General features: G+C 38.1%; 1 protein-coding gene across 1 annotated transcript in view; it reads right to left on the minus strand.

Moving 5' to 3' along the window:
- Positions 1-11,385, minus strand: part of SPEF2 (sperm flagellar and cilia associated 2) — a gene marked incomplete at its 3' end in the record, with an annotated part of 107,407 nt that extends 96,022 nt beyond the window's left edge. The window contains exon 1 of the mRNA XM_007466842.1: positions 11,275-11,385. Within this exon, the coding sequence (XP_007466904.1) occupies positions 11,275-11,332 (58 nt within the window). The remainder of the gene's footprint in view (positions 1-11,274) is intronic.
- Between the last annotated feature and the right edge of the window lie 7,688 nt (positions 11,386-19,073).

Raw genomic sequence — 19,073 nt, forward strand, 5'->3', positions numbered from 1 at the left:
CTGCTGAACATAATCAAGCTTTTCCTTGTTGGCTCCAGTGTTTACTCCAGTCTAGCTGGTGCTCTGTGCAATGATGGAGAGAGCCCAGAGGAAGACAGACTTTGGAGCCAGAAATATCTATGCAGGAATCTTGGCTCTGCCTTTTACTAGCTGTGCAACCTCTTCCAAGCTGCTTAAGCTTAAGCTTCCTGAGTTTCTATCCCCTCCTCATATCTATATCTATCTTGGAGAGCTATTTTAAAGATTAAAGGTAATGTATGAGAATTCCTTGATACCATGCCTGCCACATAGTATGCACATAATGATGAGCACAGAAAAAGACATTAAGTGTTAAACAGAATTTGCTTTCTTTAAAAATGTCCTTAGTTTGTGGTCCCTTGTATTTTTCTTATAAAGTGAAGGGTATAGGGTTACACAGTATTCAAGAATGATATACAAAATCCATACATAAAATAAATTATATTATCATAAGACAAAGCCATCATCTCTCAAATGACTTCAAAATCGTCCAAAAATCTTCAATATTTTTCTTTCAGAGTCCTTTAGGCAATAACAATACTAAATATCTATAAAATATTATATATTATCACAGTATCGCAAACTCATTCATACTGAATTATCCTCTTTAATCTATTTGACTAGTAATAAGGTGGCTATCTGAAAATGAAGAAAACATAATTTCTTCATGGTTTGTAGAACTGATGCTTGGTGCATGGTTGCAGGGAGGTGAGTTGAGTTGCTCCATAAAGGCCACTGTACAAAGACCTTACTCAGAAAACTTCACATTATCATAAGACTCTTGCATATTTGACACCAGCCCACAATTTTGCCCAAAGCTTTCCCAATATCTGTTCTCAAAGTATTTTATACTCAATAATACCCCAATTCTTAGGTTAAATCGATATAATTATAAAGTAGTTTAAAAAGATGTTAACTATTCTCACTGATTCTGTTTTCTTGGGGTGAGCCCCTAAGCTATCTAGCACTAGAATCTATTGACTGCCTTCTGGCATCATACAGCAGTAGTCTTGGAAGCAACTGAAATCCACATAGCTCCTTCTGCCCCAAAAGGCAGAGGTGTGCCATCTTCTCCTGCTGAGTCACTGCAGATTTCTCCTTTCCTCAGAGACTCACCACTGCTGGCCTCCAACGCTGTTCCCTGGTTTTCGGCTGCCACCACTGTCCTCACTGTGCCATCTGGGCTGCTCTGGCTGTGCCTTGCACCTCTTCTGTCTGTTGCTTTCTCCTTTCTGCTTCTTTCCTTTTTCTCTTCTATAGCCCATCCTTATTCTTAGCTTTCTGAAGTGCCATTGGACATACAGTCATTGCCAGACTATGGATTCCTACTAAAAATCTAAAGACTATTATTTTGTATTCAGGGGCTACTGCTATGTCGCCTTTGGGTGGTCTCGTTCCTCCACTCTCACTGGATTTTGCACTTTGCCTATTGTTCCTATTGACTGAAGACCTGAAATCTAGCCTGTGAATAACTGGGGAATAACTGTATCCTAGTCCATCACTCTCAATTTATCAGGCAAATGGTCTGTAGCAAACTCTTTGCTACAAAAAGTCACTAGAAAAATAAAATCATAATTCACTTCCTTTGAAGTGGCAGGACTTTTTAATAAGGCAATTCTGATATGGTTAAAATAGGGGCATTTTAGATATAAAGGTCAAAGAAGAACAGTAAACACATTATTTCACTGTCAAGTAGTTTACTATAAATAAGTATGAAAGCATGTGTCTGCAGTTCTGTGTGTATTAGACACTTTCAGATTGTTTTCTTTCTTTTTTTTTTATACCACAGGAACACAGAAGAGAATAATGAGTGAAGAGCTATAGCAAACAGCAAAAGTAACAGAGAGAAAACACACAGAAAAAATGAAAGAGGAGAAAAAAGAAGAATACATGCAAGAAATCAGATGAAGAAAAAGCAGATAAGCCAGGAATATGTAGATTAAAAAGTATGGAAAGGAAGATAAGCAGCCAGAGAGAGAAACAGAAATGGAGAGAGGCGAGGGGAGGGAAACAGTAAGGAAAAAAGAAAACTCAAAGGAAAGATTATTTTTTTCCCTTTGGTTTATCAAATTTTCCTTCCCAGTACATGTTCTGGAATACCATGACTAACTTCATGACAGCCACCTCTATAAGTTAATTTGCACTCACAACTGGAATTACCTACAGGAAAGAAGAGGTGGGTTGACTCTAGGATAAGGAGCAATGCAGAATATGAGAAATACATGAACCATGGGAGCCCAGTGACATTCTTCACCCTGAGCTCTAAAATGATCTACATCTGGGAAACGTTGTTCAGCAGCCACTCAGCCATGCCTCCAGTCTTCCAAGCCTCAGATCTGATCCCCATCACTAATGTTTTCATTTGCTGAAATCTTTGATGTGGGCCTTTGTCTACCTTAGGCTGGGACAGAGGGCAAAATGGTCTATGTGTTTCTCCACCTGAGCCAGCTGGAGAAAGCACAAAAGAAGATAAGCCTTCTACATTCCAAATGGTAATGAGGAGAGCACAGGCTCTGGAGAAATATTCTCTAGTTTGACTCTTTGACCATTTATGAGCCCCAAGACTTTGGATAGTTACACAGCCTCAGTGTCCTGTCTTTAAAAGAGAGAGAATGATGGGTTCTACCTCCTGAGAGTTGGTTTGAGAATTAAATGAGATAATTGCATGTAAAGTGCGTAGCAGAATTCCTGGCATATAGTAAGTGCTCAGTGATCATTTTATTGTTATTATTATTGCCCCCTACTCTAAGACAACAGGTTATATCAATTACACAATTGTTAAGCTCAGTAATAGATCCTCAATGACTACAGTACAAACATCTTTATTTAAAGGTAACTCAGTACTCAGAGAACAAATAGTTGACCCTATCCTTAAATTCAGATACAGGCCTACTCTTGGGGCCAGGTAAGCTATAGCACTCTCGCCAGTCTGGGGAAGCACATGTAATCAGACATAGTTGATTTTTACAGCAAACCATTTGAGTGGGAGAAATAAAGACAAAACGTAGCCTCACAGCATTTCCGGTCAAGTTTTGCCACCAAATGACTAAAGAGATTTGGGGATTTGCGGATTGTAGACAAGGGGCTATAGACCTACACATTCTATGCTAAGTGTCCTTTGCTCCTCCTTCACTAGAAGATCAAAGACCTAGCCTAGGTTTTTTTTTTCTTTTTTTTTTTTACATCTTTATTGGAGTATAATTGCTTTACAACCACATTTTAACAGCCTCTATGGAGAACAGTATGGAGGTTCCTTAAAAAACTACAAATAGAACTACCATATGACCCAGCAATCCCACTACTGGGCATATAGCCTGAGAAAACCATAATTCAAAAAGAGTTATGTACCAAAATGTTCATTGCAGCTCTATTTACAATAGTCCGGAGATGGAAACAACCTAAGTGTTCATCATCAGATGAATGGATAAAGAAGATGTGGCACATATATACAATGGAATATTACTCAGCCATAAAAAGAAACGAAATTGAGCTATTTGTAATGAGGTGGATAGACCTGGAGTCTGTCATACAGAGTGAAGTAAGTCAGAAAGAGAAAGACAAATACCGTGTGCTAACACATATATGGAATTTACGAAAAAGAAAATGTCATGAAGAACCTAGAGGTAATACAGGAATAAAAACACAGACCTACTAGAGAATGGACTTGAGGATATGGGGAGGGGGAAGGGTAAGCTGTGACAAAGCAAGAGAGACGCATGGACATATATACACTACCAGACGTAAGGTAGATAGCTAGTGGGAAGCAGCCTCATAGCACAGGGAGATCAGCTCAGTGCTTTGTGACCACCTAGAGGGGTGGGATAGGGAGGATGGGAGGGAGGTAGACCCAAGAGGGAAGAGATATGGGAACATATGTATATGTGTAACTGATTCACTTTGTTATAAAGCAGAAACTAACACACCATTGTAAAGCAATTATACTCCAATAAAGATGTGAAAAAAAAAAAAAAAAAAAAAGCCAAGCAAATTTACTTTCATTTGAGAGAGAAAAGCAGCTGCTGGTGGCTGGGTACTGGCCTGGCCCAATTAGGTCCTGGTGTTGCTAGGAGTTGGCCCAACACTCACAGCTAGACCTCGGCCTTCTGTCGAACATAATCAATTTCACATCACACCAACACCAGACAAGGCTACTCAGTGAACCTGATGGATTAAGACAAAAACAAAATCTCTCTGTAATCACGTCTGAACTCAGCCCGAAACAGTATTGGCCAAAACACAAAAAATGATCAAATATCATCCCCCTATTCTGATTGATGTGAGTGGCTGCTGCTTTTTCTTTTTCCTTGCTTTGCTCTCCCCACTTCCTAGATAAGTTTTGTTAAGATATCCAATCATAGAGTTGTCTATGCTCCCTTTACAGGTTCCAATTCAGAGCAAAGTGCTGCTTCCTTGAGCCCTCCCCAAAAAACACCTAACACAAACACAAATTCTATAAGGCCTTTCTAACATCCTCTTCTTGAGATGCCCCACAGTTCCTCATGGTATGTGTTGCAACAAGTCAGTAAACTCAGTTTTGTTCAACTACAGGTGTATCCTGTGCTCTTTTTTTTTTTTTTTTTTTTTTTTTTTTTTTGATATCGTATAATATTTGTCTGTCTTTGTCTGCCTTACTTCACTAAGTATAATAATCTCTAGTCCATCCATGTTGCTGCAAATATTTCATTCTTTTTTATGATCAAGGCTTTTTTTTTTTTTTTTTTTTTTTTTTTTTTCTTGCGTTATGCGGGCCTCTCACTGTTGCGGCCTCTCCCATTTGCGGAGCACAGGCTCCGGACGCGCAGGCTCAGCGGCCACGGCCCACGGGCCCAGCCGCCCCGCGGCATGCGGGATCCTCCCGAAACGGGGCACGAACCCGCGTCTCCTGCATCGGCAGGCGGACTCTCAAGCACTGCGCCACCAGGGAAGCCCTATCCTGTGCTCTTTGGCTGGAGGACATTGACAATTTCTTTTCTTCCAGTACCAGAATAGGATGATCAATTTTTATAATTTTCTCCTTTGAAGACTTCATCATAATTCTCAAGATTTACTATCTGAAACAAAATCTCAATTGCTATATTATATAACCTTCTTTAATGGTTAAAATTTTGGGTGGCATTCTTGGAACTTCATATCTTAAAATTTTGACATTGATTTATACAACAGTCTTCCGTTATTAGATTTGCTGTCTCAATTTCTAGTCAACAGAGGTCAAATTTCAATCAAGGAAAATGCTGCTGAACTAACCAGGAAATAACAAATAATTTGTTACATTACATGACAAACCATGTATTTCCTAATGACCCTGAAAGGCTAAAGTATGAGAAAATGTGTAGTTTAATAATACCTGGGGGAAAGAGGAATGAACTAAAAGTCAGCATACTCAGAATCTGCTACTAACTTTCCACTACCTAGTTGTATAACTAACCCTAAACAAATCTCTACATGTATCTGATCTGATTTCCTCATGTGCCAAAGAAGAATTAAATGATGTCTAAGATTCTTTTTCAGATCTAAAATTTTGTGTCTCTATGATATGGTAAGGTCACAGGCTAATAAAAGGTCACTACAATACATTATAAAATATGGTATATAAATAAATATTCAATAGGATTTTTTGATATCCCTATATTTTTCTTAAAGTAAAACTTGAAACTTTTGAAAAAATGTGGACATAAGACCTTTAGTTAGTATACAAGGGAACCCAGATTAAGTATAGTTAGTGCACAAGGGATTAGTCAGTCAGTGCACAAGGGAGTCCAAATTAAGGATGTCCCTAAAATTTGGGACATCAGTAGAACATATCACTGTCTAAAACAAAAACTACTGAGATTTAATACAAAAGGACAAACTTAGCTACCTATGGAAACCCACTTATAAACCCAATTAACAAGGAATATAGGCCATCTCTTAAAACTCACAATACTTTATCTATTTAAATTTTGTACGCATCATGCAAACGATAATCTTGAAATGTATTAGTTAAACTTATTCAGAATAGAGATGTGCTGCAATGGAAGAAAAATACACAAATATCATAATTTTAGAAGCTTTTTTAGTAGTAGTAACACTGGAAATTATCATTGAACAGTATGATTTCCCCAAGCACTGGGGCAAGAGAAGGAGGAGGGAATCTGACTTTAATCTAATCTAACTTAATCTAATCGAATCTAACCACTCACTGATATCTAGATAAAATATCTCCAGAGCAGAAAAGTAAAACACATCAAGTATTAGCTTGCTTTGAGGATTCTTTTGGTAATGTCTAAGTTCTAACTGTCAAGGAGCAATGTGATTTATAAATTTGGTCTCCTCCTGAGTGTACCAGCCCACCAAGACTTGCATTACTTTCCATTGCCAGTATACATTATTCCGCTGTCCTTTTCCACGTGATGAATTGGTACTGTAGCTGATAAAATCAGCGGAATGTAATTTCTGTTAGCATGTGACAATTCCTAAGAAGTTGCTTTAAGTAATAAAGCAGAGCTTCTGAAATCACAAAGGTGAGGATCAAAGCGCCCAGGGTGACCTTTTTGAGATGAACAAATCCATAAGGTTCAGTCAAAAACAATACTTTACCCTACTTTTGTCTCACTCATACATTCTCATGTAATAAACAATTATTTATTAAGTGCCTATTATGTGACAGACACTATAATAGACATAATTCTAAAGTGAGAGGTAGAAAAGTGGTTGAAATAATATTTGAGTATCTAGCTCTAGTGTAGATGATAGGCACTGTGGTAGATATTTTCCATTTGCAATCTCATTAGATACCCTCCCAAATATATAGCAATTGTTATTATTACTTCTCAGGGTATAAAATTGGGACTAGAGATCATTATTTATAATTTGGCTACTACAAAATCAAGACTGAGGGATACTAAACTTTCTTAACTCGGTTTTCTCTTTATTGGTTCCTTGTTACTATTGATGACAATGTTTAAGACTATTGAAACAATAAAAATATGTATAATAAGGTATTTACAATTTTCAATATAGCTCCATCCAGAATCCAAAATAATTGGACTGTCTTATACATCCATTTTTACAAAGAATCTGATCTGTTCAGTACATGGAATTCAAATGCTTCTACTCATTTGTGGAGAATGTTTAGTTATGACATTCTGATGCCAGTTTCCTCTTACAGTGTATTCACAGGTGTTTTGTAAAACAGAGGCAATGCTTATTCTTGAAAATAACTGAGAGTTTGTAAAGAATTTTACAGCAGATCTCTTAGTAACGTTATTCTATATTGCTTATTTTTGTTATAAAAATAATTGCTTGAATTTCAGATGTGATTTTGTGTTGAACAACTTTTTGTATTTTAAGACATTTCATTAACATATATGTCTAAGCATTATTTTCCAGGAAAAACGGTTTTGTTAAACTTAACTCACTGGAGATCCTTAGCTTTAGTAACATAGATGTTTTCATAGATGTAGTGTCAGGTGTTGACACTAATCAAGCCTCTGGTGACTCCCAGAAACCTCATTAAGTGGAGGGAGACTATTCTGAACTGAGGACCATTGAAATTCATTTTCTTACTGCTGATATTCAGGGTAGTCCAGACAACACAAAATTCAACATGAGATGCTTTATCCAAATTGACTTCTACCTTTCAGAATAATCCAGAAATCAATCGGCTTTAGCTACCTCTCCAATGACAGCAATGCATTCACTTGGCATTCTCATTCTGTTTTCTTTGTCCCTTGGCATTCTCATTCTGTTTTCTTTGTCCCAGCAAGCAACATATGGACTGAACCACTTTTTAAAAACATCAATAAATCCACCTTTGCCATTTAAGCATCTAGGGATTAAGTTATGCCCTGTGAAGTTACAACATGCCTGGGTGGTTGAATTTCTGTACTGCTTGTGATTTCAAATTGAACAATAATCCTCATTAAAAGGAGCTCACGTGAATACACTTGGGAGGGTAAATTTGTTTAAAAAATATATTCCTTAAGCATACACTCTAATATATAATACAGTGCCTAAGAGCACTAGTCAAAGATCTAGCTTCAAATCTAGTTCTAGTACCTACTAGATGAGTGACCCTGAACAAATTACCAAGCTCACTCAGCCTTTTTAACTCATCTGTACAACTGGGACAATGCCTCTTAGAGCTTTTTTAAAGATTAAAAAAGAAAACCTATGTAAAAGGCTTAGCACAGCGTCTGGTGTAAGTACCTAAGTGCTCAAGAAGGGATAACTTTTATTCTTCTTCTTCCATTTATAAACTTTATTAGAGAAAATAACTCTTATGTAACCCTCCAATACTCCCAGATACTTACTATATTTCAACCAAAATGTTAAACCTCTTTTTCTCCCTATTTCGTCATGTGATGTTTTATCTACTTCTTTAATTTTATATTTAAGCAAAAAGCCAAATAACACAGATGTACAAAAAAAAAAAGCCAGCAATCTTCTTTCCCAGGGTAACCAGTACCAATACACTGGTTTATGTCCTTCCACACTTCTCTCTATGCTTACACATACCACAGAATGAAGAGTCCTGTGTATGTCAACGGCCCAGTATATGCCTCTCCACACTTTTCTCTCACACATCCTCATGCAACAATGAAATTATACTGGTTACAATAAGCTACAACTTTTGTGTTTTACTTGAGCATTCTTTTTTTTTTTTTGCGGTACATGGGCCTCTCACCGTTGTGGCCTCTCCCGCTGCGGAGCAGAGGCTCCGGACACGCAGGCTCAGTGGCCATGGCTCACGGGCCCAGCCGCTCCGCGGCATGTGGGATCCTCCTGGACCGGGGCACGAACCCGTATCCCCTGCATCGGCAGGCGGACTCTCAACCACTGCGCCACCAGGGAAGCCCTACTTGAGCATTCTTTAGGTCAAAAGTTATAGCAACTAACTCATGTGTTCTAATGACTGCATAACAATCCATAGCATCATCTACCCAAGTATTCTGCTACTGAAGGGTATTCAAACTGTTTCCTTTTTTTATTTTTTTCTTTTTGCCCCTACAATCCATGTAGCAATAAACATCCTTGTTCAAATGTCCTTACATATTGGTGGTTTTATTTTTGTATGATAGTTTCTGTAAAGTAAGATTTGGCATTACTATGTCTCAGGGACTATTCTAAATGTTTTACATTTATTATCTCATTTAGTCTTGACACAACTCAATGCGATATTATTATTACCCTTATTTTGAATATCATAAAATTTAGGTAAATAAATTGCCCAAGGTCACTAGCTAGTAAGTGTGAATAAGTGATTTCAACCTAAACAGTCTGGCCTCCAAATCCTTGCTCTTAACAGGACCCTTATCCAGCAATTGCCCAATTACTTTCCCCAGAGGTTGTACCCACTTAAGAGTCCTTCCATGCGAGTTCCTCTAAACCATTCTAAGCCTTCCATTGTACACCATAGTATGGCTTATCTAATGACAGAAATCAACTGGCAGTGTGCTTCTTAGGTGCACAAATCCTATCTTGTTTGTTTCCAAACACAGTTGAATGTGTGCCCTATAGTCAGAAAAGCCTTTTACAATATGGAATTTGGTTACTTAGGGGATTGTCTCTCTCTTTTTAGGCTCCTCTTAGCAATTGGGATCAAAAAATGAATATGTATTGCTAGTGAATGGGATGCAGAATACTGCAGCGGCCTCTGCTAACAGCTTCCGGTGTTATGCTTCGGGAAAGCAAACACTGGGAATTTTCCATTTATAGCTTATGTTATTTAAATTCTTACTTAAAAAGTCTCCAGTCTTTTAACATTTACGGAATGAAGTAATTCTTCCTCCTCCTCTCAAAACCAAAATTCCCAAACTGATTACAATTAGAATGGCATACTACTGTTTTTCTATATTTCTTATGAATTTTATTTACTTTTCTCAAAAGTGTTTCAATATACAACAGAGTCTTAGGGACTTGAGCAAAGGGTGCGTTTTTTATTAATCAAGTAAATAAACCAAATTAAACTGAGCAATTTATAACTGCTTTTCTTCGGAAGAGTATATCTTAAGGGCATGTTATTACATTTTGGCTCCTATGGTGAGAAAGAAATATGAAAAGAAAAATGCTAAACGCCACCCTGAGATCAGCATCGTATTTTAGGTGAGGAACAGTCAGCATCGTATTTTAGGTGAGGTCAGCATCGTATTTTAGGTGAGGAACACATGGGATGATCATAGAATCCTGGGGGAAAAAATTACCGCGGTTCCCAGGGCATGTGCCGGTGGTGGTTTGGCAAAGAAAAAATCCGGGTTTTATGCCTCAAGAAAGGCAACTGGAGAAGCTCCAAAGTTAAAGATCTTAAACGCTGATAACACTTACTGTGTGGCTGCAGAGACACGACTGATCTAGCAAATTCTGTGGATGACTTAAGACTTAAGGTTGAGTTGGCACTATTGCCCCTCTGGTAGCAAGTTGGCATTATGCAAGGATGCTTCTGGGAAAAACAGACTGAAATGATTCGGTCTGAAAACCTCTTGCTTTGAGCAAAAACATTACCAGCTGGAAAATGAACTGCTTAAGAGACAACAGAAAGAAGTTGAATGGGGGTGTAGTGCTATTCTGGAATTTTGGCTGTCACAGAAGGTGCCAACATGTAAAACTGCCTTTGTGGTTGTGAGATTTAGAAACCTGGGGCGGCAACTTCACGGCTCAGGGAAAATCAGGTTAGTGAAGGTCAGCTTTGGGAAGAGTGAAAAGTGGTCAGAAGCAGCTAATGTGTACATTTGAGCTAAGACTGCTGAAATTTGTAAAAGTTAACATGTTCTGCGTTAACTCACTTCACACACACCCCTCTCCTGCGAGGCAGTTAGGTATGGCGAGTATGACTGGATCTGTTTTATACTGCAGGAGACACACTGGAAGGAGAAGGTATTGTAACTTGTCCAGGGGCACACATTTAGTAGCGCGGCAGCTGGCTTTCAGGCTTCATATTTCGTTGGCTTAGTACCACACCACGCTTGAGTGTGAAAGGAGCAATGTCAGGGCCAGACGATAGAGTCCAGAAAATTCTCTCCAAAGGAGCAAGGGAGAGCCCTCCCTGAAGCCTCTGATGGCTGAGCACCACGGTAGGTCAGAACCTGCGGGATTGGGACCACCGTGGTGATGGATACCTCCGAGCGGCAGAGCGGAGGCGGGAGAAGCCCTGCAGCGGCTCAGGTGAGCCGTAGCGGGCAGCTAGCGCCTGCCACGCCGCCACCTTCCATCAGCGCGCCGCGCTCCAGGCTCCGCGCCCCCCTCGGCCCCGGCCCGCTCTCCCCAGGCTGTGACACTCACTCACGGTCTGGGACACCTTCAACTCCTGGTTGAGCCACTGGCACAGGATCTCCGACATGGCTCGGCCTGCACCTCCCACCGCAGGCAGGTGCCAGGAACGCGCGGGAAACCCACTCAGCCCGCCCGCGTCCTCCTGTTGCCAAGGGCGACCCGTTGCTAAGGAAGCGTCTCCAGGCCAGAGCTAAGGGAGAAGGCTGGGAGAAGAAGGGCGCCAGAGCCCAGCCGAGGAGGACAGAAAATCGTGACTTGCCCCCTGCTGGCGGGTAAGACCTGGATGTGCGCAAGCGCAGTGGGCTTCGAAGGCCGGGAGACGGCGGTGCGGACCTTCAAGAGCGCTAAGTTAGCAGAAGTGGGGTGCGGAGGGGCGAAGCAGGGAAGCTAGTGGACTGAGCAAGGGGTTCTTGGACAAGCAGAAAGAGAAAGAAAGTGTCTTGGTTGAAAGGGAATTCTTTTCTTCCTGTTTGTCTCTTAAAGAAACATATGGAAGGTCCTACTCTAATGGCCAGTTTTAATTGCTACATTGTATGGGCTACGCAGACAGGGACAGAATAGGTCTTATTCATCTTTTAATCCCAGAGCTGGTATAGGTCCTGACCCGCAGGAAGCATTCAAGTTTTGTCGGTGGTGGTGACAGAACTAACATTTAGGGTAATTCACATCTTTATATTGTTTTGAGAGGTGAATATTTAATGAGCTTCTTTTCTGATCAGTTTTGCCTTCCAGGTAATATTTTAAATTGTATTTTGAGAAAGAATCTCACTTTGCCCAAACCCGAGTCAGCCTCCTCTGAGCCCTCTTCCCTCTGAGGTCCCACCTTGAACTCTGTCCTTGGCCCCTTTGTCAAGTTTTAGCAAAAATCCTGCTGGATCAGTTTAGTGAAAATCCCCCACCCATATCTGATCTAATATCTCATTCCTCACCCTTGATAGCTGATCATTCTGGCCTGTCTTCAGCAAGGATGCTGTCAAGTTAGTTTAGCCTTTAGCCCTGCTGTTTCATCTTAGTAGTTTTCCACCCATAGACCTAACCCTGCTCCTTGGCTGTAAATCTCCACTTTTCCTTGTTGTATTCAGAATTGAGCCCAAACTCTATCCCCTACTGCAAAACCTCACTGCAGTATTCCCTTGAATAAAGTCTTCCTTATGGTCTTTAACAGTGGTAAGAAAAATTTTCCTTTAATAATTTCTACAAGTTTAGATAGAATAATGGGAAAAATTATATACATATATAATAGTATATATATATATATGTATGTCACAAATATAAGGAATTTTCCCCCTAAAAGCTTGGATACATCAAATTAGGATTCTTTTAAACTGTAAGAATAATAACAGTAATGTCCTAGTAGAAGAAATGTCTTTTAAGATTAATCTGAAATTGATCCATATGTCCTGATTGGATAAAGGTTTAGTACTATTTTGCTGTTGGCTTTACTTAACTTTGAAATCTCCTATCCCATGAGTTTCCTCACACCCAACACAGCAGGCATAACTAAATACAATGGGAATTCTGAGGGAGATTTATTGCCAACAGAATCGGAGCCTGATGCATTTGATATGTCTCACATTAGAGTTATCCAAATTCGGAAAACAGCCTCTATAGCTTGGGGAAATATATCTAATAAACCTTTATCCACTGGAAATAAGTCATCCCTGAAAATGCTTCTAAGGGATGAATACCTGCCTGGAAATGACCTCCAAGACACTGCTGCTGCTTGTCATCCCAGTAGTATATTTAAACTGAAGACTAGTGTTACACATTTATTAAGAAGTTCCAAGCTTTAATTTCAGTCTATAAAGCCTGGGGGATAGAAACCAATGTTTTCTAGATTGCTGAGAAAATTGCTTTTGGGGAAGGATGTAGATGAGGGTGCATCGAATCCCACAGCTGCACCAGAAGAGAATGCCTGAGCTCATAAACCATCCATAGATATGTGCTATTATTCCCACGTCAGAGCAAAATATTTCTGTGCCCATCTGTAGGAGCTGTTTGGTTGTTGTTTGTTGTTTGTTTCAAAGAGTTATTTGTAGTGTTTGTCTTTGGAACCCAGCTCCCAGTCTGCCAATGTGGTATTTTGGAAAAGAAGTTTTTATACAGAATTTAGATAAATGAAGAACAGACACTACAAAATTAAGGCAAAGTCTTTCATTTCACAAAAAGAGCATGATAATTTTTTTCAGTTCCTAAAGCATCCCACTTAAAAGTGATCTGACATTAAAATATTAATGAAAAATTTGAGCTATTACTGAAATACATGCATCTTACTGTGTGTTTTTTCTTGAAATTGCTAGTTTAGTTATTATTCCAAGTTTACCATTAAATCTATTGTCTTTCCATTGAAATCGCAGCTCTGGGCAAGGTTTCTAGCACTGCTCATGTTGGAGTTTTGCATTAATATGATATGTGACTTGTTTGTTTCCCCATGTGGAATCAGCTGGGAGAGGAGATGATTAAAGAAATGGACAGTTTCCCATCTGTTCTTGAGATGGCATCCTTATTGTTTTTTTAAATTAAATTTTTAGTGTATCTGGAACTTGCATTTAATCATAACTATCACAGCAATTTTAAAACTAAATTAAAAATTTATTTTTTAAAACATTACCTGTCATTCTTTTATAAATCCTTATTTATTCTTTGTAAATAGTCCAGGATGGATTACAAAGAGTTATTTTGAGACCACAAGTTGGCTTGAAAAGTCCTGCTGTGTACCGAAATGAAATACACCTTATTCTTTTAAAAAATAATTGTAACATTTTTTCATAAATAGAATTTTACACTATCAATAAAGCCCAAGCTTTGGAATCAGACACACCTGGCTCCAGATGTTTGCTTTTGATCCAACTAGTTTTTTGACTTTGGAAAAACTACTTAACTTCTGAGGCTCAGTTCCTTGTCTGTAGAACAAGGACATCAATATTTGTTTGACAGAGTTATGAGGATTAAATGAGAAATTGCACATATTAATGTCTGACTCATGGTAGATGCTAAACGTTTCTTTCCTTTTCTCCTGAGGCTATATAAATTTTTCCATTACATTGCTGGTTGGCTTAGTTTTGAGTAGTTTAGATTTGCTTATAATATTTCAATAAGTTTTTGAGACATTTATTTCATAAATCTGCTTTGATTTTATTTATTACTAATTCAATATTTATACATACATAAGTGTATATACATAGACGGATTTTTAGAAAACCTTATTTGGTCCTCTACATATGTCTTGCATGCATTTCTTCTCATCACCTTAGATCATTCTCTCATTCCCTCTCCTCGACATGTTTTGCAATGTCCTTGCTCACTTTTTATTCATTAATTCAACAAATGTTTCCCCTAGTGCCCACAATTAGCAGCCAAGCCAGATTTCCATGTCTCTTCCCCTCTAGTCACTCTCTGCAACCAGTCCAGTTCATATTCCTTCTCTACTCTTCAACTCAGACACTTTCATGAATTTCACGAGAGCAGCATTTACTGACTGTGGATTTTGACCTCTTAAAAGAATATGTAATTCCTATAGTGGATCATGCCAGAATTCTTTAAAAATGAAACACTGAAGAATACAATAGAACAGAAAATATCAGAGGGTATTTCATGTAGGGAGGGTGAAGGTAAGGTGGGGCTGGAAACAGTTTTGGAGCCACTGTCCTGGAGGAAAAAGACCCCATTGGAGGTTCTTTACAATCTAGCTTCATTCCAAACTTAACTGTAAGCCACAAATTCCCTTTGCACAACTTGCTCACATTTCTTTACTATATCCCACTTTTCCCATCTCTACGTCCTTTCTTTGCAAAAAAGGCAGCTTCCTATCTCAGCCAATTCTACCTGTCCTTCAGGGTCCAGCTCATCAGTTACCACCTTCACAAAACCTCCTATTCTCTCCATCATCCCAATCCCTTCTCAATTCTGAAAGCTCAGAATAAGTGCTTTCCTTTCAACTTTCATCCAAGACACCTAACTCTTACCAACTACCCATAACTTGGCCAACAACTCAGTTTTGCAATCTTCTAATGTCTTTCTCAACACATTTTCAAGCAAGTATTGATTTAGGTTTGTATTATTTGTGGCAAATAACTATAATGCTGTGAGAATTTAATTCTGTTTCAAAATTCTTGAGGTCTTTTCTATTGAAGCAGATATGACCTTTTCTTTTATGTGTCATATTTTCCAGACCACATGATTTGTCTTATATATGGGTTGTGCCTTTGTCAGGCAAACACTTAAATTTTCAATCTTAGAGAGCAATCAGATTTGAAAAAAATATCAAGTTAAAAACAAAGCAAAATAAGACAAATAACTTGGTACCATATGAGAAAAAGTGAGTCATATGTTCTATGACTGAGATAAGCCAAAGTTCATTTGTCAGAATTCTTGCTCTAATTTTCCCATATTGAAGTTTTCAGAGAAACCAAAACACCTTTAGTATCTTAAATTTAGAGCCATGAATTCACTTCTTACTTTTTCCTTCCCCAGAAAAAAAATAACCATTGCCAGGAAACCCTCTTAGTTTTGCTGAATCTGATCAAATTATTCTTATTGCAACATTGCAGTTGTGCACATAGGCCCACATCCTTATCTTTCTCATGGAATATTCTTTAGAGCAAACTGGATCTCTACATGTGCCAAGTTTGACAACTAACTCCACTGTAGTTTCTCTATAAATGAATAATTTCCAGAGAACTACAGTTTTGATTAATTGAGTAATTCTTGAAAGTCATTATCCTCTATACTTGTACTCTTTTTTAAAAAATAAATTTATTTATTTATTTTTGGCTGTGTTGGGTCTTCACTGCTGTGTGTGGGCTTCCTCTAGTTGCGGCGAGCAGGGGCTCGTTGCGGGCTCTCATTGCAGTGGCTTTTCTTGTTGCAGAGCATGGGCTCTAGGCGCACAAGCTTCAGTAGTTGTGGTGCACGGGCTCTAGGGCATGAAGGCTTCAGTAGTTGTGGTACGTGGGCTCAGTAGTTATGGTTTGCAGGCTCTAGAGTGCAGGATCAGTAGTTGTGGCACACGGGCTTGGTTGCTCCATGGCATGTGGGATCTCCTTGGACCAAGGATTGAACCCGTGCCCCCGGCATTGGCAGGTGAATTCTTAACCCCTGCACCACCAGGGAAGTCCCTATACTTTTACTCTTGATGGGATCTTTTTTTATTATGCTTCCAATTTTCCATATGCAGATAAAGACTTCTCCTGTTATTTCTGAATACTTCTGGCAGTCTAATCTTCCTTCACCATGCTATTCCTTCCTTATACATTACAAAACTGCAGTGGTTCCCCACCTCATGTTAAAAGTATATGCCAGACTTTCCAGACACTCCAGAACCTCTAATTCCACACATTCCATCATGAATAACAATATACTATACCAACTCCTGACTCTTCTTCCTGACCAATTGCACCAAAGCCTACTCTTTCATTCAAGTCAGATTTCTTTCTTGAAATTATTGTTGACAGCCCTAATTGGTAACCTTTTCCTCTCAATTCCAGTGGGCTAAAATGTACCAGTAGAATCTCGGATATCTGAATACATGTATTGTTTTTCATTTTCAGATATACAGAACCTAGAAAAATTTTCACAGACCCAAACCTACAACTGTCAAAATGCTCACTCAGTAAATATTGTGGGGTGAATCTATGTATGCCAACAGGATGTTTAACATGTACCACTCATTTTAGCACCTATATTTATGTTGTATAATTTGCTTTTGTTCTGTGTCACAGGCTAGGTCCCATTCCTCTGTACTTAGGACAATGATGTTCACAAAGGGACTTGTGAACATAAGAATTGCTTCTTCCCATGTTCTGCTTCTGGTTATGACCATGATGGAATTAAGAGTATCATGCTTCCCATCCACTGTAATCGATTATAAAACTAGAAAAATATATAAAGCAAGTTTTCAGGCAGTGGACATACAGTATACAGTCTCCCCAGATTTCTTCCTGGGGGATATTTCCTGACTGTAACTTGAAGAAATGGACACTAAACAGAGGGAAAGTGTCTGACTAGGTGGAGGAAACAGAGTTTGGAGTTTCAGGCTGAAGAAGCAGCTGGAATTTATGGGATAGAATAATGGAGCAGAAGAAGCTATGTACAGAAGTAGCTCTAGAAATTAGTTCAGTGTCTCCTTGGATCTGGTCAAAAACAAGCCTTCCCATGCACAGGGGGATTGGGAGCTGATTGGACATTCTGGAAGTTTCACACTTCTAGAAGTGACTGGAGTTTCAACCTGCCAAAGTGGAGAAACCTCACTAAAGACTCTGAAAATTAGAGTGAGAACCCAGAAAGAAAAGATGTCTTTCATTGTAGGGATACTTTAACCATAACATAAGAGTTAACAAAGCCTAAAAAGAAATTCTAGTAAGATAAAGTTGATTATCCAATAAATTAACTGCCAACCAGAAAAAAAAAAAAACACCTTAATCTTTACAGGAAGGCAACAAATTTTTGAGTTTCAACAATGTAGCATTTTTGATGTCAAGCAAACAGTCAAGAAGCAGAAAAATGTGATGCATAATCAGAAAAAAAAAAATCAAAAGAAACAGACTCAGATATGACACAGATGTTGGAATTAGCAGACAAGGACAATAAACAACTGTACAAAATATAAATATTTTAAGGATGTAAATGAAAATACGGATGTAATATGTGAAGAGATACAGAAGCCAAGCAGTGCAATGGAAATTAGTTTTTTAAAAATAGATGGAAGTTCTACATCTGAAAAATCTTTTTTCTAAAATGTGAAATGTATTGGATGGACTTAACAGTAGATTGGAGAATTTAGAAGAAAATATAAATGAACTTGAAGTAAGACACTAGAAACTATCCAAACTAAGCACAAAGAGTAAAAAGTCTGAAAAAAAAAAAACAGAGCTCCAGTGACCTATGGAAAAATATCAAAAATTCTAATATGTGTGACTGAAGATTCAAAAGAAGAGAAAAGAGATATTGGCGCAGAAAAAAAATCTTTGAACATACGATGGCCATTTTCTGAAGTTGATTAAAAATATATACACATATACAATTATAATATACATATAATTTCACAAACAGGAAAAACACAGAGAAAAACTACGCAAAAGCTTATTGTCAAATGTCAAATTGTCAAATTGCATAAAGATAAAGAATAAGAGAAAACAAAGTACATAGAGAAGAAAAAAATATTACATACACTAGAGGAAAGCAATGAGAAGAATGACAACTGATGGGATTAAATAAATACAAACCAGGAGACAATAGAATATCCTTAGAGTAGTGAAAGAAAAAACCTTCAACCCATAATTCCATATCCAGCAAAAATAATCCCTCAACAATGAATGCAAAATGAAGATATTTTCAGATAAAAAAGCTGAGGAAATTTGATATCAGCAGACCTGCACTGTAAGGATGTTAAACTAAATTCTTCAGGCTTAAGGAAAATGGTACCTCATGGAAGCTCATATCTACATAAAGGAAGGAAGAACACTGGAAATGGGGAATGTATTGGTTAATAAATGTGGAAGACTTTTTTCTTGTCTCCTATTTTTTAAAGGCAATCAATGAATGCATGTACAATAACAATGTATTTTGGTGTTTATAACATATATAGAAGTAAATATATATGCCACCAATATGGCACAATGAAAGAGAGGGTAGTAAGTAGAACTATATTATTGTAAAGTTCTTAACAATAACTTAAGGTACTGTATAATATAAATTAAGGTGTATGTTAATAAATTCTGGTTACATATTTAATCCCTAAAGCAACACACTAAATTTTTTAATGATATAGCTAAAAAGCTGGTAGAGAAAATTTAGGAAAACTAAGCAAA

Source organism: Lipotes vexillifer, unplaced genomic scaffold, assembly GCF_000442215.2.
Source record: "Lipotes vexillifer unplaced genomic scaffold, Lipotes_vexillifer_v1.1 scaffold647, whole genome shotgun sequence".
NCBI lineage: Eukaryota > Metazoa > Chordata > Mammalia > Artiodactyla > Lipotidae > Lipotes > Lipotes vexillifer.